Source organism: Trichosurus vulpecula, chromosome 2 (genome assembly GCF_011100635.1).
Source record: "Trichosurus vulpecula isolate mTriVul1 chromosome 2, mTriVul1.pri, whole genome shotgun sequence".
In the NCBI taxonomy this organism is placed as follows: Eukaryota; Metazoa; Chordata; class Mammalia; order Diprotodontia; family Phalangeridae; genus Trichosurus; species Trichosurus vulpecula.
Window position 1 is genome coordinate 264,771,235 of NC_050574.1, and position 25,331 is coordinate 264,796,565.

General features: G+C 36.8%; 1 protein-coding gene and 1 pseudogene across 1 annotated transcript; both read right to left on the bottom strand.

The window, feature by feature from the left end:
* Positions 1–4,057: 4,057 nt before the first annotated feature.
* On the bottom strand, positions 4,058–4,990 carry LOC118836986 (olfactory receptor 10G9-like). The gene has a single exon (XM_036744045.1). It carries the CDS (start codon positions 4,988–4,990, stop codon positions 4,058–4,060), a length of 933 nt encoding a protein of 310 aa, XP_036599940.1.
* A 16,956-nt stretch (positions 4,991–21,946) lies between these two features.
* On the bottom strand, positions 21,947–22,875 carry LOC118840194 (annotated as a pseudogene).
* Positions 22,876–25,331: the final 2,456 nt, after the last annotated feature.

Here is a 25,331-nt window from a genome sequence, read left to right on the forward strand (position 1 = left end):
TGTTACATCCCCTCCCATCCCCAGAGCTCTGTTTACCAGTACACCTCTGTATTGCTCTGTAAATATTGCCTGAGCTCAACAAGAATACAGTAGAAGGCTCAGAGAGTGAAGTCATCACCAGACTAGAGGTCTGGTGTCTAAAGTCAATAATAATAATTATAATAATAAGCATTTATATAATGCTTCAAGGTTTTCAAAATGCTTTACATACATTATTTAATTTGAAGCTCACAATATTCCATGTTTTAGCTGTAGCAAATTTTGCAACAATTCATCAGATGCCTCTTTTTGAAGGAAAATTTTTTTTTCATTGATTATTAGGTGGTTTTCTAGGATATATTGTTTTTGTTTGCAACTTGTCCCCTTTTCCTGTTCAAAAAATCCTACTTCATCCTTTGGTCTGATTTCTCATGACCATGGTATAATCCTGGATTATGTGAATTAGCAACCCTGCATAATGGGAGATCTTTTTTTCTGACAACTTGCCACATTTATTGTTTATTATTAAAATTGTGATATTGACCTGTGACATACCTTGTATTTCCAAGTATGAATACTTCTTCTGATGTTGATCTGTGTTGTTGTTTTTATTCAGAATTCTGAACAGTTTGCTAAAATTATTTCTTGATGTGTATTATAGGACTGGGTTTTTAAAAAAACATATTTCTGGGAATCCTATGAATCTTAAGTTATATATAAACATCTTGTGTTTTCAGTTGCTTTGTTTACGTATGTAAATTATATGCTCTTTTAATATTTTCTCCTTTGATTTTGTTATTTCAAATTTTTCTCACTTCTGTATATTTTTCTGCTTTAAATATTTCTATTTTTTTCTTACCAAGCCTTTACTTCTTTGAGGGAATGTTTGTCATATACTCAAAGTTTTATATTCTACCATTTGTTTCATTTTTTTGCTCTGATAACTTATTTCCTAATTCATATCTGATAAATTCATATCATACCATCTTAATATCATTGTTCAACAATTTATTTTACTTTTGAATCATCATGATGTTTCTTTTTGTTGTTCCACGATTTCTGAGGGTGCTACAAATTTCTTTTTTTGTTCTTGGAATTCTGTTTAATTTCCTTTCATTGCATATTTGTCCATAGTTGTCTGGACTCTCTGATTTTTTTTAACTCATTCTTCAGTCTTTGTGAGCTTCTCTACTGAATTTTCTGCTTGGGATAGGTTTTGGACTAGGTTTTTATTTTGATTTTTTTTCTCTTGGCCTGTCAGTCTTTAAATCATTCTCTTATAATACTCTTAACTTGTTTCCTGTTTCCATTACCATCGCCAAACTTCTCCTTTAACTACTAAATAGACATTAGTGGGTGGTAGCCATCTACTACCATACATCAGGGGTTGTCAGGGTCTGACCTAGGTTTTTGACTAGAGTAAATGATGAGAGGAGAGGAGAAGAAATATCCAAGGTACATTTTCAAACCCATTTCCCTTGGACAGAAGCTCTTCCCATTCTATCCTAAGGCTCCAAACTCTGATCCATACTATTTGTGTCTTTCACTCACTCCTTTCTAGTTGCTATTCATTCTCTCTCTCTCTCTCTCTCTCTCTCTCTCTCTCTCTCTCTCTCTCTCTCTCTCTGTGTGTGTGTGTGTGTGTGTATATACAGAATCTGTATTTTCCTTATCACTGGGTTGCGAGTGTGTGAGTGCAGCCCGAGTCACCATTATGGGGGATAGAGAAAACCAGGCAAGATTCATCAGGTCCAGAATTCTATCCATTCTACCATCAAGCTGCGAGCTGACACCCAGGTTTCAGTCTGTTTACTCTTGATTAGGTGTAACATGTTCTGTATTGAAACTATTATGAGTCATAATTATAATTTTGTAAACCTTACAAAGTGACCCAGAGCACCCATTTCCTTTTCTCTGTCTTTTCTACATGTTTTACATGATCCAGAGAAGCAAATAATGAGTACATATCTGATGGAGTTTTGATTCTTTGTTAAAAGAATACTGGTAGCTAAAGAGGAATATCAATTTAATCCATGTTGACCCATGTAAAGTCAATCCATGACAATAAAGATTCATTAACCATCTACAATCTGTAAGGCACTTTGCTGGATTCTAGCCATAGGAAGGTAAAAGTTGAGTCATCTGAAGGTAATTGTATAGCAATAATCTTCCACTAAAGTCATCACTAAATAAATACCTTATTGATTACTATCGTTGTTCAGTTGTTCAGTCATGTCTGATTCTGCATGATGTCATGGACATTGTCAATGGATTGGCAAAGATACTGGGATGATTCACCATTTCCTTCTCCAGTGTGTCCCCATTTTAAAGATTTGGGACTGAAACAAATAGGAGTTAAGCGACTTGCCTAGAATCAGACAGCTAGTAAGTGTCCAAGGCTAGATTTTATCTCAGATTGTCCTGACTCCAGGTCTGGTGCTTTACCAGCTATCTCATCTTGCTGCCATTATTGATTACTAGGGCAATGATTTTCAAATTACATGCATATGGAGTGAAAGTGCCAGCAGGCCTTACCAATTTTGGAAAGGTTTCATGAATAGGTTGGTCGATGGACTGCATATATGTAACTTCAAGACCCATCTAGGTAGTTTCAAAGAAACTTATTATTAAAAAATTAGGCATGAACTGTCAAATTTGCTTATCCAAAGCAATTCTTTTTGCTGATCCCTAGTAACTAACCTATGGAACAATTGGATTTTGTGTCCTAAGGAAATACCTCTGATACTGAAATAGATCTGTGACATAAATGTTAAGGCTATTCTCCCCAATGATATCTGTTCAACTTTGCCCATCCTAGGTTACTCTTGTCCACATCCTCCTGCAAATTCACTATAGGCAGCCCACTGAAAATCTAAAAGAAGATGCCATATTGAAGAAATCAGGAAGTTGCAAGCAAGAAAGTTACAAGTCTATATTCTTTGACAAATCATAGCATTGGGTATTAGGAACAAACATTTCTCTAGTATTAAAGTTATCTTTTTAGAGCCATTAAATCTCAAAAGTCACATGAAAGTACAAAATCCAATCTGGAGTGGAGGTTCTTAACATTAACATGTTTTTCTTTAAATATTTTGTTAACTGTATTTCAATAGGAATTGGTTGGTTTGTAATCTATGTATTTTATTTTCTGCATCTAAATGCATTATTCCAAGAAGGGGCCCAAATTTTCACTAATCAGCCAAAGGGATTCATTATACACAAAATGTTAGAAGCACCTACTCTAGAATATTATGCTGAAAATCTCATTCTAACTCATTACTCTCCTAGAGAATGGTATCCCACTTTTAGGACTGCTACTGTATTGCCATTATGAGAAAGCTGAAGAGAGGCTAAGAGCAGTCTTAGGGCTCCTAATAGAGCTTTAAAAGTGAACAAAATAAATATTTTCTATTTTTGTCATAAGTGAAAAATATATTTGTACACTGGCATCAATTAGATTTTCAGAGTCTTGTTATACAGAAATGATTACCCATCCTGAGGTGAAGGGATTGTTCCCTATTTAAAACAAAATTTCCCTGGATTGGTAGCACATTGAGTTCTTTCCAACCTCTCCCACCTTAGTCTGGCTGCATGTCAGTAATTCAGTTTTTCCAGTTCTTCTCTTCTGCTAGCCAGAGAAGTATATGTTTGGATAGGGTAGAAAGATCATTAAGGCATAGGAATACAGGGGATGGAGGTTATAAAAATGGAAGATGAAAGGATATTACAAACAAACTTTACCTACTCTATAATGTTTCCCTAGGATAGGCATTGGCTTTTGCTACCCAGAATATATGAATCTTTAACTTTCAAGATTCCTGAATTTATCACAAAATTTTGAAGTTACAGCAAAAAAATCTTAGAAACTCTGTAGGCCACATTTTCCGCAGATATTTTATTGACAAGGAAAGTGAGGTCAATAGAAGTAAAATCCGAGATCAAACATTGATTTAGTGGCTTGGCCTTAGAAATTAGTACTGTTTTTATTGCCCTATTACATGAAGAAGGTACAGTCATGCTTAGTCAATTACTTTATATTAAAAAAAACCTAAGGGAGCATTTTCCAAGTGTTTATAGACTATACAAAATTCCCTCGATCTTTCAACCTGAGCAAAGCCATTTTTACCTCCTTGTTCCTTAGTGTGTATACTAGGGGATTCAGCATGGGTGTGATCATTGTTTGGAAAATGGTTATAATCCTATCTATAACATGTTTTGAGCTTGGTCTTAGATAAATGATGAGACCAGGCACAAAGAAACAGAGGACCACAATGCAATGGGAAACACAGGTCTGGAAGGCTTTGTGTCTGCCCTCTGCTGTGCGAATCTTGAGGATAGAATGAACAATGGACACATAGGAAAGGAAAATCAGGAAGCAACATCCAGAGGCCACCACACCAATATTAACAAAGATTACCATCTCATTGACTGACGTGTTTGCACAGGCCAATTTGAGAATGGGTGGTGCATCGCAAACATAATGTTCAATCTGATTGGGGCCACAGTAGGGCAGTCGAAAGGTCAGGGCAGTTTGGGCTGCTGAGTGGATAGCACCACTGAGCCATGTGCCTCCAGCTAGAAGGGCACAGATTTTCCCCCTCATCATGGTAGCATAGTGCAGGGGATAAGTGATGGCCAGGTAGCGATCATAAGACATGACTGTGTAAAGGAAACACTCAGTGCTCCCCAGACCATGGAAGAAATAGAGCTGGGCCACACAGCTATGAAATGAGATGGCCCCACCATCTGGGGAGAGGAGACTCATGAGTATTTTGGGCACAGTAACAGTGGAGAACCACATGTCAATGAAGGAGAGGTTGGCCAGGAAATAGTACATGGGAGTGCGGAGGTGGGAATCCACTTTGATCACCAGCAGAATGAGGAGGTTCCCCACCAAAGTGAATGCATATATCACTAAGAAGATCCCAAATAGGGGTGTCCCCAATTCAGTGGCATGGGGAATCCCTGTGAGGATGAATGTAGCCATGAAGCTCTCATTTTGTCTGTCCATTTAAATAATGGGCTCCTTTCCTAAAGAAGGAAAAAATCATTCATTCAATTGAAAAGCATTTTAAACACTTACCAAGCATTGTCCTAGGCACTGGAAATAAAAACAGAAAAAATAGTTCCTAGACTCAAGAATTTTACACCATCTTGGAGAAAATAACATGTAAACCTAAAATTGCAGCTGAGGATGAGAGCTGACATTCCCTACATGTAGCTTACACAATCACCCTTCCTTTTATCTTCTACACATCCATTTTACTTATTTATTTCCCTATCAGGTTCTGAGATAACGAAGGGATTTTTTAATATTCTCTCTTAATTAAATTGTAACAACTCTCTCATTACTTAATTAGTTCTAACCTACTACCCCAGCTGAATGACATTATTTGTTAAATATACTAGAGAAATCTTTTTCCATAACTTTTTGCTTATCTAAGTACTAAGCTCCCTAATCTTCTAGACTTAAATAAGCATCAATTTATTATACATAATTTATTACCAATGCAACAAAGAATAAAACAAAGACACAAATAATTATTTAAAGTGTATGAGGTCTGAGAAAGATCATAGCCAAAGTCACTTCTGACCACCTCTGATATATCTGACTTTTCATCAGTTCAGGAAATACAAGACCATACTTCACTTCTCTCAGAATAGCAATTAAAATTTCTTATCAAGGATTCTTTTCATTTTTCTTCAAAACATAAGTTAAAATACTTCCCTTGAGAAAGAATCTCGGCCATAAAGGTAAAATACAAAAGGTAGTAATAAATAAACACTTCTCTCAATGGAAATTGAAAGCATCATTATGGTTATTCAAAATTAATGTTTGGATTTTTGAGTTCTCCCTTTTCTAGTCCTGTTAACTTTGAAAATTCCTAGGGGTCTGAGCTGGAGGAGCAGAAAAAGACAATGGTAGTTAAGAGTTGAGATTGATAAATGGTAGAAATCAGAGGTGAAAAGGGGAATGGGAAAAGGGTAGGAGCCATAGAGAGGAGAACAAAGGTACTTGTGAGCCAAAGAAAAGATCTAGAAGGTTTACCCTTCATCTTGTGTGGCAAATATGGCCCACAAAGAGAACTCTGCAGGTTTTTTCAGACACTGCATGGGGAGATTCTTAAGATGGGTGGTATTGCTGAAGACCTGAGAAAGCATTGGTAGCAGAGGAGAAATACACAGACAGGTAGAAAGGCAATAAACAAGGAGTCATCAGAGCCTAGTTAGAGGAGGAGGAGAAGGAGGAGCAGGAGAAGGAGGAGGAGGAGGAAGAGGGGAGACAGAGAGAGAGAGACAGAGAGAGAGAGAGAGAGAGAGAGAGAGAGACAGTGAGAGCGCTACTATCATTCCTCTTTATGAAGACAGAACTTTCCCGGGGGAGATTTCATGTTATGGATTGTAGATTACTAGGAATATGTATTTACATAAATTGAACTGAGTCAAAAATGCAATAGTTTCTGTTTTACGTTACTGATTATTTTACTAAAATTCTTCCATGATATTGTGAATTCCATACAAAATTAGCAATTGTAAATTCCTGTTATATTTTCCAATACCACTTAGTCTTAGATGCAAAAGTTACATACACCTATTATTAATAAAAATCTGAAATTGCAAAGCACAGAGTAAAATAGTCAGTTTGGTATGTGACATTTAAATGCTGGAGAAATTCATGAGAACAAACAGATGAGTGTCTGCAAATATAAATAAAATATTAATGGGCGAATAATCTAAACTATTCTTCTAAGACAAAGGCACTTGAGTTATGACATAGAAAAGGGATCTAGGAAATTTTGTACCATGCCCCTTAGCTTTCTCACTTCAGCATCTATGAACCTCTGATATCTCAGGAAAAATGAAGATAATAATATTTGTGCTAAGTACCTCACACTCTTGTTGTGATGAAAATGGTTCATACACATTAAAGAACTGAACCAATGTGAGAAATATGTGTATTAAATAAATAAATATTATAATTTTGGGTGCCTGAACATATCAGTTTACAATATTTTCCCATGTATAAGATGCACCCTTTTTTGAAAACTTTGGGGTCTAAAAATTGGGTGCATCTTAACAGTGGTTGTAGATTTTTTACTTACATTTCCTGCTTTTTCACACTTGTTGTCTTTGTGCTCGTTGTTTCACATTTGTTACCGGTATATTAGGTTGCCACATTCTGCCCAGAAATGGTTCAGAAAAGATTTTCATACAATGCTGAATTCAAGTTAAAATTGATCCAGTTTGCTAAAGTGAATGGAAATAGTGCTGTTGAATGTAAGTTTGGTTCTCCTCCAACTGAGAAAACAATCCGAGACTGGTTGTGGGAAGAAGAAACCCTACTGAAAATGCCATGGCAGAAGGCCATAGCAGGCAAGTCAGCAAAATGGCCTGATTTAGAGAGCAAATTGAAGATATGGATTGAAGAGCAAAGGGCAATTGGAATTCCTGTGTCCACAAAGATGGTTCAGCATGAGGCAAGAAGAATTGCTGATGAAAAAGAAGTTGCTGATTTCAAAGGAGGACACAATTGGTGCTTCGGGTTCATGAAATCAAATGGACTAAGCATGCATACACACACCAGACTTGCCCAAAAGATGCCTGAAAGCTATGAGCAGATGAATAAAATTTGAGTTCAATAACTTTATGTAATACATTTTTTTTTCAAATTTCAGGCCCCAAAATTAAAGTGTGTCTTATACATGGGGAAATGTGGTATATGATGCTTCAGATAATAAACAAATAGAAACCTTTATCCTGTCTTTGTGTAAGGAAGGCCACATGACACTTGAGTCTGATTTGGTATAACTCAAAATAAACATATTGGAGCCAAAATGCATGTTTGCACTCAGAAATCAGTTAGGTATTGTTGAGTGTGGCTTCTAAGGAGAGACTAAAAAGATTAGGAATCCATGGATGTGTGATGGCTGAAAAGAGTTAGAGCAACATCTATAAATTTATAACGCTAATAGGCTGAACATATACTTGGTTACTGCATCTTTACATATGTACTGTAGTACTCCAGATACCAAATCATCAAATTAGAAATATAAATCAAAATAATAAAATAAATCAATACTTTGAACAGTGGGTATAAATAATTTTCTCAAGTCATTTTTGTAAGAAATTAATCTTAATATGAAATATAAATGGGTTCAAAAGAAAGTTAGATCAGTTCCTGGACATTGAGAGTCGAAATACAGCTTAGAGCCCACTTAGCCCAATTTATTCATTAAACATATGAAGACACAGAGGTGAAGTGAGGTAAAGTGATTTGCCCAAGGAAATTGGGTGACAATGGCTAGAAATATCTGACTTCAATATCACTAATGCAGAAATTTATTTTGCTTAAATACATGTATTTGTATTGGAACCTTTTATTATCTTCTCCATGAACCAGGGACTGAAAGGTTAAAGGGGGAGAATTTGAAACTGAAAATAAAATAGGATTTAATTTTTTTAAAATCCTATCACATAAAGTGTAATGGGGGAAATTTTAACAAAATAATTAAAAATACAACATAAAAGAATAAAGACCTGAAAATGAGTCCTATCTCAGACACTTGCTAGCTGTGACCCTAGATGAGTCACTGTCTCTGTGCCTCAATTTCCTTATCTCTAAAGAAAATAATGACACCTTGCTCATCTGTTTTTTAGTAAGGATCACAAAATTTAAAAGCACTACATAAATCCCTCTTTCTATTATATGTGCATTGCTGAGCCTTAGGTCTGAGCTGGAAAGGATTCAATGATTACCTAGATTCCTATCCAACCCTTTTACTTTACAGCTGAGGAAACTTTGGATGAGAAAGTTAATATCACTTACCCAAGTTCATACAACAGGAAATAGAATCAAGTCTCAAAACCAAGTCTTCCGAGAACTGTGACTCCAAGTCCTTTGTTCTTTTGAATACACCACACTGAGGGGATTGAAGAATCCAGATATTCTGATTATACATGCAATGCCATTACCATAGCTCCACTGTAGCCTCTCTAGGTGGCAGGAAATTAGAATATTCTAATTTGATATCAGAGAGGATAGCTAAGCATACTGGTTCATATCATTGGAAGAGAAAGAATCCTGGGTGGGAAACTTCATGGACATAATAATGTATAGCAGTTCTCCCATTTTTATTGTCCAATATCTTTCTGATTCCTGTTCTAGGAAAAAACCCATACTTTGTCCTCTCCTGGGATTCCCTTGCTTCCTTAAGCTGGTTCTTAGAGGAATATAATGAGAAAATCTTAGAAGAAAATTAAACACAAAGTTTTCAACAATGTGACAGAGCATAGCAATAGCAATTAAGGTCAGGCCAGAGCAACAGACCGAGACAAATGCTGTCCTTCTTTTTACAGTGCCATGACCCAAGCCCCATGCTGAGTTAAGTTTGTAAAACCCCAAAATAAATGATTGAAGCTACCAGGCCCAGTATTGTATGGGTGAAGTGCAGTTCCATATCTCTACTTGAGTATAAATGAATGTGGGTTGTAGCAGTATGTAATTCCAGAAGTCTAGAATAAAGAATTTGACAGATGGGGAGAAATGAAAGCAGCTTTGGGCTAAGGGAAAAGTTTTAATAATCATAATGGAAACAAAATTGTAATAAGTATCATTTTTCTGGAATTCTAATTTTAACCCTCAATGAAATCGTAGTGCCAGGCACTAGATTTTAAGTATGTGTTTGACTCTTGGATTTGCAGCAAGCAACTACAACAACAACAAACATAGATAAACAAACCCAAAAATATATAATGTAGCAAATACAAAGTTGTGGAAAGCTCAGTAAAATGGAATTGAACTCATACATAAATTTTCTCCAAAAGAAGGAATTCTTCTATTTCTCTGATTTTCCCTCTATTTTATTCAGTGGTTGATGTAGGCATCATCTAGGATTTTCCTTTGCACTCTTCTCTTTTTTCTCTATGTTCTATTCTTTCAAAATCTCATCCACTATTATGGCATCAATTCAATGTGTATGAACCCTAAATCGGTATCCTCATCCATTACCTCTCTCCTTCATTTTAACCTCCCTATAGGGCATCCCTGTCTGGGTATCTCACCACTATTTAAAACTCATGCCCAAAGCTAAACTTAATTCACCTCAAGTTGACCACCTCCCAACTTTTCCAAATTGCTCTCCATGGCTACTAATTGTGTATAGATTAAAGCCCGTATTTTGTAACATAAAATTTAAAGGTCTATTATATGATAATATGGGAAAAACACTAGTTTCAAATTAGTTTCAAAAGCACTAGTTTCAACATTGGATTCATTGTTTTAGTTTTATTTCTATTACATGATCCTAGGTCAATCGTTTCATCAATCTGCATCTTCATTTTTCCCATTTGTAAAAATAGAAATAATACTTTTAATGCATATTTCACAGGGTTATTGCCCAAAAAGTAGCTCGAAAATTTGAAACTTCCTTATAAATAATGCCTAATAATTAATAATTTAATTCATACTTTTAAATTCATTGAGGGCAGAAAGTATATCTTATTCATTTTGCATTCTCTAGAGCACTTAGCACAGAGCCTTGCCCACAGTATTTGCTCAACAAATGTCTGTTGATGAATAAGGGAGGAAGGGATGGAGGGAGAGAGGGTAAGAGGGAGTGGATGAATGACTATATCCACATAGTTTTTCCAATGAGGAAAGCATGAGTTTTCCACATCTTTTGCTACTGACCTGTTAGATGTAAACTGTGAGTCAGGAGGTACTTTTCAAAACCTAGAAAAAGATGAAAGGGGGTAATTGCTTCTTTGCAATGAAGATTCCTCCTAAGGCCAAACTCCAAAAGAATAATAATGGAAGCAACCCCACCTTACCCCCTCCCCCAGAGTATATGCGCATAAATTGCCTTTATCCCACAGGGGATGGGATTGCCTTGAACACCCTTAGGACTCAGGAGAACAAGAGGCAAAACAACTAAGATCTAAGTGTTTACACATTTCAACTACATTGGATTATTGATACTTATACATGTATATTTTATTTAGAACATGAATGTTCCTTTAAGAAAAGGCAGGTTCTATGAATAATTATCTCTGTACAATATGTACATGAAGAACTTAGGAACTTTTTTTGATAAAATATTCTTACAATATTTTAAACTAAATGATAAGCAAAAGTATGGTTCTGGTCTCTAAAAATGTTATACTTTAGTTTGATCTTCAGTCTCTTTGGTGACACCTCCCTTTTCCCCAGAAGTAATTTTTAGTCATAGTCAGAAAAGGTGCCAGTGAGGGCCAACAGGGGGCAGAGTTCTTCATTCTCACTGTTATTTCATGTTTACTGTGGAAATGAAACCTTTCCAGTCTCATCTTTTGAGTCTAGGAAATTGTTATGTATGCAACTTACTTTGAGGAGGGATGAGCATAAAGCATACAGACCTGAATTCTTCCATCTACCAAACAAGTCACTGGTTACATGGTTACAAATGAAGCAGGCACCTTGCTGCCACTAATCATTGAACTCAGATTGCAAGACAAAATGATTACAGTCACAAAATCAAAGAGTGGAAAGGAGTAGCATATATTATTTAGTCTAGTTAGGATTTGAACAGTATCCCTTCTTGCAAAATCTCTGATAGCCGATTCACCAACTTTTTCTCTCAGTCCTCCAGGGAAAAAGAACCCCTTCTTCCCAATGAAGTCTATTCCATTATTGCTAGCTAATCATTTACAGGTTTCTTTTTTCTCCTTATTACAAGTCTAAATTTATGGCTGTACAATTTCTTTGCATTTCTACCAATTTTGCCTCTTGGGATTAAGCCCAACAAGTCTAATTCATCTTTGCAAAATATCACCCTTCTTATTCTTAAAGATCATCCCCACCCCTATTTTTTTCTTGAACATTTTATTTTTTTCATATTTTATTTTTTAGTATTTTAGTTTTCAGCACTGATTTCCATAAGATTTTGAGTTACAATTTTTCTCCCTATTTCTACCCTCCCTCCCCTGTCCCAGGTGGCATATATTCTAATTTCCTCATTCCCCAGTCAGCCTTCCCTAATGTCACCCCCCATCACCTTTCCCCTTACTTTCTGGTGGGGCAGGATAGATTTCTATGCCCCATTCCCTATATATCTTATTTCCCAGTTGCATGCAAAAACTTTTTTTGAGCATCTGCTTTTAAAACTTTGAGTTCCAAATTCTCTCCACTATTCCCTTCCCACCCACCTTCCCTAAGAAGGCAAGCAATTCCACATAGGCCTCACATGTATCTTTATGCAAAACATTTCCACAAAAATCATGTTGTGAAAGACTAACTATATGTCCCTCCATCCTATCCTGTCCCACTTTATTCATTTTTCTCTCTTGACTCTGTCCCTTAATGTAGAAGCTGCTAGATCTTGTATTATCCTGATTGTGTTTCCACAGTACTAAAATTGTTTCTTTCTGGCTGCTTGTAGTATTTTCTCCTTGAGCTGGGAACTCTGGAATTTGGTGACAACATTCCTAGGAGGATTCTTTCTGGGATCTTTTTCAAGAGGTGATTGGTGGACACTTTAAGTTTCTTTTTTACAATCTGGTTGTAGTATATAAGGGCAGTTTTCCTTGATAATTTCTTGAAAGATGATGTCTATGCTCTTTTTTGATCATGGCTTTCAGGTGGTCTAATAATTTTTAAATTATCTCTCCTGGACCTATTTTCCAGGTCAGTGATTTTTCCAATGAGATATTTCACACTGTCTTCCATTTTTTTCATTCCTTTGGTTCTGTTTTATAATATCTTGATTTCTCATAAAGTCACTAGCTTCTACTTGCTCCAATCTAATTTTTTTAGAGGGGGAAGGCAGGGCAATTGAGGTTAACTGATTGCCCAAGGTCATATAGCTAGTAAGTGTGTCAAGTGTTTGAGGCTGAATTTGAACTCAGGTCCTCCTGGCTCCACAGCTGGTGCTCTACTCACTGAGCCACGTAGCTGCTCCCAATCTATTTTATTTTTATTTATTTATTTATTTATTTATTTTTAGTTTTTTTTTTCTTTATTTATTTTTAGTTTACCACACACGGTTCTACATAGTTTTGAGTTCCAGTTTTTCTCCCCTCCATCCCCTCTCCCTCCCCAAGACGGCATGAAGTCTCATATAACTGTCATGTATAACTTCGCATTGAATTAATTTATGCTCTAGTCAAGTCGTGGAGAAGAATTTTGACCAATGGAATGATTCATGAGAAAGAAGAAACAGAACCAAAAAAAAAAAAAAAACAAAAAAACAAAACAAAAAAAAAACCCTAAAAACAAAAACAAAAGAGAAGCAGAAAAGGCGAGCATGTAGTGTGCCTCAGTCTGTATTCAAACTTCGCAGTTCTTTCTCTGAATGAAGATAGCATTCTCCATCGTGAGTCCCCTGGAGTTGTCCTTGCCCCTTTAGGTTGCTGAGAGAAGTGCAGTATGTCAGGGTTGGTCCTCACGGAATCCACGCATCTGTGGCTGTGCACAACGTTCTCCTGGCTCTGCTCCGCTCACTCAGCATTATGTCGTGTAGGTTTTTCCAGGTTGTTATGAAGTCTGCATCATCCCCATTTCTTATGGCACAATAGTATTCCATCACCTTCATATACCACAGCTTGTTCAGCCATTCCCCAATTGATGGGCATCCCTTTGCTTTCCAATTCTTGGCTACCACAAAGAGAGCTGCTATAAATATTCTTGTACATATGAGTCCTTTTCCCGCTTGCATGATTTCTTTGGGATACAACCCTAGAAGTGGTATTACTGGGTCAAAGGGTATGAACATTTCTAGAGCCCTTTGGGCATAGTTCCACACCGCCCTCCAAAATGGCTGGATCAGCTCACAACTCCACCAGCAATGCAACAATGTTCCAATTTCCCCACATCCTTTCCAGCATTTATCATTCTCCTGATTTGTTATTTTAGCCAATCTGACAGGAGAGATGTGGTATCTAAGAGTTGTTTTGATTTGCATTTCTCTAATCAGCAGCGATCCAGAGCATTTTTCCATATGCATGTAGATAGCTTTAATTTCTTCCTCTGAAAACTGCCTGTTCATATCCTTTGACCATTTCTCAATTGGGGAATGGCTTGTATTCCTATATATTTGGCTTAGCTCCCTGTATATTTTAGAGATGAGGCCTTTATCAGAGATACTAGTTGCAAAGATTTTCTCCCAATTTTCTGCTTCCCTCCTAATTCTTGTTGCATTGGCTTTTTTTGTACAAAAACATTTCAATTTGACATAATCAAAATTATCCATTTTGCATTTTGTAATGCTCTCTATCTCTTGTTGGGTCATGAATTCTTTACTTTTCCACAAATCTGATAAGTAAACTATTCCTTGCTTTCCCAAATTACTTAGAGTATCAACTTTTACTCCTAAATCATGAACCCATTTTGACTTTATTTTGGTATATGGTGTAAGATATTGGTCTATGCCCAGTTTTTTCCCTACCATTTTCCAATTTTCCCAACAGTTTTTGTGAAATAGTGAATTATTAGCCCAGAAACTGGCTTCTTTGGGTTTATCAAAGAGTAGATTGCTAAACTTGTTATTGCATATACTTAGTTTTCAGCACTGATTTTCACAAGAGTTTGAATTACGAATTTTCTCCCCATTTCTACCCTCCTGCCTCCTCCAAGATAGCATATATTCTGGTTGCCCTGTTCCCCAGTCAACCTTCCCTTCTGTGACCCCACTCCCCTCCCATCCCCTTTTTCCTTACTTTCTTGTAGGGCAAGATAAATTCCTACACCCCATTGCCTGTGTATCTTATTCCTAGTTACATGCAAAAACTTTTTTTTGTTTTGTTTTTAAACATCTGTTTTTAAAATTTGAGTTCCAAATTCTCTCCCCTCTTCTTTCCCCACCCAACCTCCCTAGGAACCCAAGCAATTCAACATAGGCCACATGTGTATAATTATGTAAAACCCTTCCACAATACTCATGTTCTGAAACACTAACTATATTTTGCTCCTTCCTAACCTATCCCCCTTTATCCAATTTTCTCCCTTGACCCTGTCCCTTTTCGAAAGTGTTTGTTCTGGATTACCTCCTCCCCCTATCTGCCCTACCTTCTATCATCCCCCTTTTTTTATCTTCTACCTCCTTCTTTCCTGTGGGGTAAGATACCCAACTGAGTGTGTATGTTATTCCCTCTTCAGGGTAAATCCGATGAGAGCAAGATTCACTCATTCTCCCTCACCTGCCCTCTCTTCCCTTCCTACAGAACTGCTTTTTCTTGCCACTTTGATGTGAGATAATTTACCCCATTCTATCTCTCCCTTTCTCCCTCTCTCAATACAGTCCTCTCTCATCCCTTAATTTGATTTTTTTAGATATCATCCCTTCATATTCAACTCACCCTGTGCCTTCTGTCTGTATAAATACACACACACACATACACAGACACACACACACACATGTATATATGCATATTCCCTTCTGCTACCCTAACACTGAGGTCTCATGAATCATACACATCATCTTTCCATGTAGGAATATAAACAAAACAGTTCAACTTCCCTTGTGATTTCTCTTTCTTGTTTACCTTTTCATCCTTCTTTTGATTCTTGTGTTTGAAAGTCAAATTTTCTATTCAGCTCTGGTTTTTTCACTGAGAAAGCTTGAAAATCTTCTATTTTATTGAAAATCCATATTTTGCCTTGGAGCGTGATACTCAGCTTTGATGGGTAGGTGATTCTTGGTTTTAATCCTATCTCCATTGACCTCCAGAATATCATATTCCAAGCCCTTTGATCCCTTAATGTAGAAGCTGCTAGATCTTGTATTATTCTGATTGTGTTTCCACAATACGCAAATTGTTTCTTTCTGGCTGCTTGCAATATTTTCTTCTTGATCTGGGAGCTCCAGAATTTGGCAACAATATTCCTAAGAGTTTTCTTTTTGGGATCTTTTCGAAGAGGTGATCTGTGGATTCTTTCAATTTCTATTTTGCCCTGTGGCTCAAGAATATCAGGGCAGTTCTCCTTGATAATTTCTTGAAAGATGATATCTAGGCTCTTTTTTTGATCATGGCTTTCAGGGAGTCCAATAATTTTTAAATTATCTCTCCTGGATCTATTTTCCAGGTCAGTGGTTTTTCCAAGGAGATATTTCACATTGTCTTCCATTTTTCATTCCTTTGGTTCTGTTTTATAATATCTTGATTTCTCATAAAGTCACTAGCTTCCACTTGTTCCAATCTAATTTTTAAGGTAGTATTTTCTTCAGTGGTCTTTTGGACCTCCTTTTCCATTTGGCTAATTCTGCCTTTCAAGGCATTTTTCTCCTCATTGGCTTTTTGGAGCTCTTTTGCCATTTGAGTTACTCTATTTTTTAAGGTGTTGTTTCCTTCAGTATTATTTAGTAGTTTTTTGGTTCTCCTTTAGCAAGTCATTGACTTGTTTTTCATAGTTTTCTTGCATCATTCTCATTTCTCTTCCCACTTTTTCCTCTACTTCTCTAACTTGCTTTTCCAAATCCTTTTTGAGCTCTTCCATGGCCTGAGACCAGTTTATGTTTTTCTTGGAAGCTTTTGATGTAGCCTCTTTGACTTTGTTGACTTCTCTTGATTGTATGTTTTGGTCTTCTTTGTCACCAAAAAAAGATTCCAAAGTTTGAGTCTGAATATGAGTCTATTTTTGCTGCCTGGCCATGTTCCCAGCCAACTTACTTGACCCTTGAGTTTTTCAGTGGGGTATAACTGCTTGTAGAGTAAAGAGTACTTTGCTCCAAGCTTGAGGGGATGCACTGTTGTTTTCAGCACTATTTCTATACCTCCAGCTCTGCCACACCAGCACTCCTCCTTCCCCAAGAACTGCCAGCCAGTACCTAACTAGGATCTTAAGCTGACTCTGTACTCCTGCTCTGATCTGCCACTTAATTCCTCCCACCAGGTGGGCCTGGGGCCAGAAGCAACTGCAGCTGTAGTTCTGTAGCTGCACCACCTCCACTGACTCTGTGGCAGTGGCCGAACCACGAACTCCTTCCACTCTGTTCCCCACAGCTTTTCCCACTAACCTTCTCTGTTGTCTTTGGTGTTTATGGGTTGAGAAGTCTGGTAACTGCCACAGCTTTCTGATTCAGGGTGCTAGGGCCTGTTCTGCCTGGCTCCTGGTCTGGTTGGTCCTGCTGCCACCCATGCTGGGCTCAACTCCCCTCTGCTCCCAGCTCTGTTTGCGATAGACCTCACCCAGCGACCATCCAAGTTGTCGTGGGCTGGAGCACTGCTTCCCTCTGCTGTTTTGTGTGTTTTGCAGTCCTAGAATTTGTTCAGAGCCATTTTTATGGGTTTTTGGAGGGACCTGGTGGGGAGCTCACACAAGTCCCTGCTTTCCAGCTGCCATTTTGGCTCTGCCCCCCAATCTAATTTTTAAGGTGGTTTTTTCTTCAGTGCTCTTTTGGACCTCCTTTTCCATTTGGCCAATTCTGCCTTTCAAGGCATTCTTCTCCTTGTTGGCTTTTTGGAGCTCTTTTGCCATCTGAGTTAGTCTATTTTTTAAGGTGTTGTTTTCTTCAGTATTTTGGGGTTTCCTTTAGCAAGTCATTGACTTGTTTTTCTTGGTTTTCTTACATCACTCTCATTCCTCTTCCCAATTTTTCCTCTACTCCTCTTACTTACTTTTCCAAATCCTTTTTGAGGTCTTCCATGTCCTGAGACCAATTCATATTTTTTCTTGGAGGCTTTTGTTGTAGGCTCTTTGACTTTGTTGACTTCTTCTGGCTGTATGTTTTGATCTTCTTTGTCACCAAAAAAAGATTCTATAGTCTGAGTTTGAGTCTGGGTTCTTGAACATTTTAGAAAATACAGCCAGAAGAGAGAGACCTCCACCCTCATTGCCTATACATTTTTAAAATAGTATTTTCCCCAATTATATATCAAGACAATTTTTTTTGCATTCATTTTTAAAAGATTGAGTTCCAAATTTTTCTCCTTCCATCCCTCCTCACCCTTTTTCCTAAAATGGTAGGCAATTTGATATGGGTTATATATATATGCTATCATATAAAACATTTCCATTTTAATCAGAGTTGTGAAAGAAAAAATAGATCAAAAGGAAAAAATAACATGAAAAAGAATAAAGTTTGTGGGGAAAATGTGCTTGATCTGCATTCAGAGTCCATCAGTTCTTTATCTGAATGTGGAGAGCAATTTTCTTTATGAGTCCTTTGTGCTTGTCTTAGATCAATGAGTTGCTGAGACAAGGTGAGTCATTCATAATTGATCATCACAAGATATTGCTGATACTATGTTTTCGTAGCTCTCTTCATTTCACTTTGCATCAGTTCATACAGGTCTTTTCAGCGTTTTCCAAAATGTGCCTGTTCATCATTTCTTACTGCACAATAGTATTCCATTATGTTCATATGCCACAGTTTGTTCAACCATTCCCCATTTGATGTGCATCCTCTCCATTTTCAATATTTTGCCACCACAGAAAGGGGTGCTATAAATATTTTTATTCACATATAGGTCCTTTTCACTTTTTTATGGTCTCCTTGGGATACAGACATAGTAGTGGTAATGCTGGATCAAAGGGTTTGATTACTTTTTGGACAGAGTTCCAAATTGCTCTCCAGAGTGGTTGAAACAGTTTACAACCCTACCAATAGTGCATTGTGTCCAAATTTTCCCACGTCCTCTTCAACATTGAATTTTTTTCCTTTTTTGTAATATTAGCCAGTCTTATAGATATGAGATAGTACCTCAGAGTTGTTTCAATTTGCGTTTCTCTAATCAACAGTGATTTCAAGCATTTTTTTCATATGACTATAGAAAGCTTTGATTTCTTCATTTGAAAACTGCCTCTTCATATCCTTTGATCATTACTAATAGGGGAATGATAGGCATTCTTATAAATTTGACACAATTCTCTGTATATTTGAGAAATGAGACCTCTTTTGAAGATACTTGCTGTAAAGATTGTTTCCCAGCTTTCTGCTTTCCTTCTAACCTTGGTTGCATTGGATTTGTTTGTGCAAGAACTTTTTAATTCAATATAAACAAAATTATCTATTTTACATTTCAAATGCTCTCTCTGTCTTGTTTGGTAATGAATTCTTCCCTACTCCATAGATCTGAAAAATCATTCTTTGCTTTCCTAATTTGCTTATGGTATCACCCCTTATATCTAAATCATGTACTCATATTGGTATTTGGTGGAGAATGTTGGTCTGTTCCTTGTTTATGCATATTCTTTTCCACTTTTCCCAGCAGTTTTTCCTCAAATAGTGAGTTCTAATCCTAGAAGCTACTGTTTTTGGGTTTATCAAATTCTAGGTTACTATGGTCATCTATGACTGTGTCTTCTGTACCTAACCTATTCCACCAACCCACCACTCTATTTCATAGCCGATACCAAAGAGGTTTGATGATTGCTGTTTTATAATATACTTTTAGGTCTAATAACATTTAGGTACACCTTTTTTCATTAATTCTGTTAACATTTTATTCTTCCAGATGAATTTTGTTGAAAATTTTTCTAGCCCTATAAAATACTTTTAGCAGTTTATTTGGTATGGCACTGAATAAGTAAATTAGTTTGGGCACAATCATCATTTTTATTATATTGTCTCTGGCTACTCAGGAGCAAGTTATATTTTTCCATTTGTTTACATCTGATTTTATTTATTTGAAGAGTGTTTTGTAATTGTGTTCATTTAGTTCTGGGGTTTGTCTTGGTAGATAACCTCCAAATTATTTTATATTGTCTGTAGTTATTTTAAATAGAAATTTTCCATCTCTTGCTATAGTGAAGGAGTTCCTTCTTTGGTGAATTTTTGTACCTCTTTTTTCATTTGGTCAGTTCTGCTTTTAAAGGCTTTCTTCTCTTCTTTGGATTTTTGTGTCTTTTACCATTTGTCTAATTCTATTTTTTAATATGTTATTTTATTCAGTATTTTTAGTACCTCCTTTCTCAAACTTTTGACATTTTTCATTTTTTTCTGGCATCACTCTCATTTCTCTTGCCAATTTTCTCTACCTCTCTTACTTGATTTTTAACATCCTTTTTGAGCTTTCCATGGCCTGAAACCAATTAATATTATTCTTTGAGGCTTTAAATGTTGCAGTTTTGACTTTGTTGTCTTCTTCTGAGTTTTTTTTTATCTTCCCTATCACCATAGTAATGTTTTATATTCAGGATCTTTTTCTGTTGTTTGCTCTTTTTCTACCAGCCTATTTCTTGACTTTTAACTCTGTGATAAGGCAGGGCTCTGCTTCTGGAGTAAAGGGGGAATTGTCTGAAACTTCAGGATTTTTGTGCAGCTGCTTTCAGAGATAATTCTAAGGACCTATAAGTTATTGGTTCTTCTAAGGTGGTATGATCTAGAGAGAGGTGTGTATACTACTCTCCTGTACTGTACTCTGGTCTGTGAATGACCACAAGCACACTTTTCCACCTTTAAACTGTCACCAGGGTCCCAGCTCCCCTGCAGTTCTGATTTCCTGGGCCACAGTCTGCACTAGATTGAGCTTTACTCTCAACCTGGTGCCATAAAAGGTTCTTCCAGATGTTCTAAGTTGTCTTGAGCTGGACTTTTTTTCACCCTGTCCTTTTGTGGATTCTGCCACTCCAGAATTTGTTTTGAGTTGTTATTTAAAGTTGTTTGGAGGGGTTCTGGGGAGAGCTCAGGTGAGTGCCTACTTTACCATCGTGGCTACCCCCAAAATACTTTTATAGTAAAACAAATAACTAACAAATGGTTATTCCTTTTATTTGAATGTCACTTATACTTTTAAACCAATTTCCTCTCAATTATTTCATTTGCATCTCTAGTTATAGGACTAGAGGAGTTAAGTCATTAAGTGCAAGATCAGAAAAGTAGCTGGTATAAAGCACCGAGTTTGAAATAACAGAAAACTTCAGTTGAAGGCATAGTCTGCTATTTATTAGTTATGTGATATTGGACAAGTCCCTTAAATTGTAAACCTATAAATTGCTTAGATAAATCCATGATATCATTTCAATCAATCAGTAAACATTTATTAAGTGCCTACCATATTTCTGGCACTGGGTTAAGGACTGGTAATACAAATACAAAAGAAAAATAGTCCCTGCCTTCTTGGAGCTTCAGTCTAATGAGAGAAGATGATGATGATGATGATGATGATGATGATGATGATGATGATAATGATGATAAATTACAGCTAACATTTATATAGTTCTTTCTATGCACTGGGCATTGGGCTAAGTGCTGTGAAATTATTATTATCTCTGATCTTCCCAACAACCTGGCAAGGTAGGTGCTATTATTATCCCCATTTTACAGATGAGCAAACTGAGGTAAACAGAGGTGATGTTGCTTGCAAAAAGTCATAGTATCTGAAGCTGGTCTTGAACTGACTCCAAATCAGGTGCTCTATCGACTACACCACCTGGGCACCCCATTATATGTATTAGAATGCTTCAGGTGCTTCTTCATTGAAAAAAATACAGACAAAAGGGAGATAGTTTTCATTGCATACACACACACAAAACTATGGATATTGAATATATATTACATAGACAATATGTTATATATTATACATACAGCATATATACATATGATGTTAAAATAACACTTCTGTGCCAGTTTTTAGATCGACCATTAAGACATGGTGATACAGTGGGGTGGAGGTTACAAAAATGGAAGGTGAAAGGATATTCCATACAAACTTTGCCTACTTTATAATATTTGTCAAGTATAGGCATTGGCTTTTTCTACCCAGAATATGTAAATCTTTGACTTTCAAGATTCCTGAATTTACCATAGGATGTTGAAGTTAGAGCTAGAAGGACCTTAGAAACTCTCTAGGCCACGTCTTCCATACATATTCTACTGATGAGGAAGGTGAGGTCCATAGAGGTAAAATCCAAGGTCAAACATTGATTAAGTGGCTTGGCCTTAGAGATTAGAACAATTTCTACTTCCCCATGTAACAAAGAAGTTACAGTCATACAAGCCAATTTTTAATATCTAAAAAACTGGAGGGATATTTTTCCAGCAGTTATAAATGATCAAAAGCTCCTTTGATCTTTTAGTCTAAGCAAAGCCACCTTTACCTCCTTGTTCCTTAGTGTATATACCAAGGGATTCAGCATGTGGGTGATCATTGTTTGGAAAATTGCCACAACCCTATCCACAGCATGTATAGAGTCAGGTCTTAGATAAACAATTAGAGCAGGCACAAAGAAAAAGAGAACAACAATGCAATGGGAAGCACAGGTCTGGAAGGCTTTTTGTCTGCCCTCTGCTGTGCAGATCTTCAGGACAGCATGAACAATGGACACATAAGAAAGGAAAATCAGGAAGCAACATCCAGATGCTACCACTCCAATGTTAACAAAGATCACCATCTCATTGACTGAGGTGTCTGCACAGGCCAATCTGAGAATGGGTGGTGCATCAAAAAGATAATGCTGAATCTGGTTAGGGCCACAGTAGGGCAAGTGGAAGGTCAGGGTAGTCTGGGCTGTGGACTGGATAGCACCACTGAGCCATGTGCCTCCAGCTAGAAGGGCACAGGTTTTCCCACTCATCATAGTAGCATAGTTCAGGGGATGAGTGATGGCCAGGTAGTGGTCATAGGACATGACTGTGTAGAGGAAACATTAGTGCTTGCCAGACTATAGAAAAAATAGAGTTGGGCCACACAGCTGTGAAATGAGATGGCCCCACCACCTGGAGAGAGGAGACTCATGAGTATCTTGGGCACTGTGACTGTGGAGAACCACATGTCAATGAAGGAGAGGTTGGCTAGGAAGTAGTACATGGGAGTACGGAGGTGGGAGTCCACCTTGATCAACAGCAAGATGAGGAAGTTCCCCACCAAAGTGAGTGCATATATCACTAAGAAAATCCCAAATAGGGGGATCCTCAGTTCAGGGGCATGGGGAATCCCTGTAAGGATGAATGTAGTCACAAAGCTCTTATTCTGTCTCTCCATTTAAATAATTCAATCTTTTCCTAAAGAATAAAAAATCACTGAGTTAATGGACAAGCATTTTATATACCTACTATGTGTAAATTATTTTGCTACATATTTGGAAATACTAACAGAAAAATAAAACAGTTCCTGCATTCAAAAATTTTATACTATTTTGAAGGAAATAACATAAATACCTAAAATTGTATCAGGGGATGAGACCCAATGCTGTCTACATGCAACCTACATGTTTGTGCCTCCTTTTACCTTCTACTCATCCATTTTTCCTTATTCATTCTCCTGCAAGTGTCTAAGGCAATCAAGGGATGTGTTTTGCTATTTTTTCTTTACTAAAATTGCAACATCTCTCATTACCACCAGCCTGTTTATTAATATTTATTAAATACACTAGGGAAATCTTTCCCTATAACTTTTTGTTCATCTCAGTACCAAGCTCCCTAATCTTCTAGGCTTAAATAAGCATCATTTTATTATGGACAAATTATTAACAATGAAACAAATAATAAAGTAAGTAAATAATTATTTACAACATACAAACTCTGAGAAATATCATAGGCATAGTGGCTTCTAACCATATCTGATATATCTGACTTTTTATCATTTCAAAAACACAAGAGCAGCATTCAATTCTTTCAGAATACCAATTAAAATTTCTTATCAGGAATTCTTTTCATATTTTCTCAAAATATAAGTTAAAATATCTCTTTCATGGAAGAAGCACTGCCTTAAACATAGGTTAGAAAGGATAGTGATAAATAGAAACTTCTCAGAATGGAAATTGAAACTGGAAATGGGACTATTTGAAATCAGTTTTTGAGTTTTACTGTTCTCTCTCTTCTATCCTAGTGAACTGACAATTTCTGTGGATCTGAGTGAATACATGTTGAAGGAACACAAAAACACAGTGTTAGTAATGGTTGAGTTTGATAGATGGTAGAAATCAGAGGTGAGAAAGAGGGAAAAAATACATTGGAGATTGTGAGCCAAAGAAAAGCTCTGGAAGGTTTACCTCTGCTATGGAATGGGAGAGATGCCACACAAAGGAATTTCTACAAGTTTTTTTCAGACACTACGTGGAGATATTCTTAAGATGGGTGGTATTGCTGAAATTCTGAGGAAGTATAATGCATAGGTCTGGCCACATCACCATCCTACTCAAAAATCTTCTGTGACTTCCTCTTCCTTCTAGGAAAAAAAATACAAACCCCTCTATTGGTATTTAAAGCCCTCCACAATGTGACTTCCATGTGCTTTTCCAATCTTATTTGATATTCCTCTACTCACTTGACTTAGTCAAATTGACCTGCCATCTGTTCTCTCTTACATAACATTGCATCTCCTATATTCCACCTCCATGCCAAACACAGGTTTGGAAGCAGGGGAGAAATACAGAGATAGATAGAAAGACAAAGAGGCATCTGAGAGACAGCTAGAAAGAGTAGGAGGCAGGAGGACTAAGAGGGCAAGGGAGAAGAAAAGAGAAGAGAAGAGAGGAAAGCAAAGGAGAGGAGAGAGAGAAACAGCAAGAGAGACAGAGAGAGAAATACAGAGATAGATAGAGACAGAGAGAGACAGAGACAGAGAGTGACAGAAAGAGAGAGAAAGAGAGAGAGAGAGAGAGAGAGAGAGAGAGAGAGAGAGAGAGAGAGAGAGAGAGAGAGAGACGGAGAGATGGAGAGACAGAGAGACAGAGACTGACAGAGAGAGAAGCAGAGAGAGGGAGAGCTACAGCCATCCCTCCGTGTGAAGAGAGGACTTTACTAGAGGAAACTTCATGTTGAGGATTGTAAATTGCTAGGAATTTGAATTTTACATAGATTGAACTGACTGAGTTACCAAATTAATGTTATCTTTTACATTGCTTATTCTTTTAATAAAATTCATGTATAATATTGTCAATTCCATACACAATTAGTAATTGCACCTTCCTGCTATGTTTTCCCATAGCATGGAGACTTGACACAAAAGTTACATATTTCTATTTTTTATAAAAATCTGAAATTGCAAAGCACAGAGTGAAAGTCACTTTGGTGTGTGACACCGAAGTCTTTAGGCTACAAAATGCTTAAACCAAAGAAATAAAATCCCAGAATATTTCATGAGAACAGATAGTTGAATGATTGCAAATATGAATAAAATATTTAAGAGGAAATAATCCAAACTCCTCTTCTAGGACAAAGATTATGAGGTATCAGTTGTGACATAGACAAGGGATCTCAGAAATTTTACATTATGTCTTTGAGCTTTCTGACCTCAGCCTCTCTGAATCTCTGGTATCTCATATGAAAAATGAGGAAAATGGTCTATACAAAATAAAGAAATGAACAAATATGATAAATGTATGTACTTAATAAAAATTATAATAATGATTCCCTGAATATAAGATTCCTGTCTAGACCTTTACATTCAGCTGAGGAAACTTAGGATCAGAAAGTTAATATCACTTACCCAAGATT

Excerpts from the sequence above, each read along its gene's own strand:
- LOC118836986 (XM_036744045.1), bottom strand. The coding sequence starts at position 4,990 with ATGGACAGACAAAATGAGAGCTTCATGGCTACATTCATCCTCACAGGG.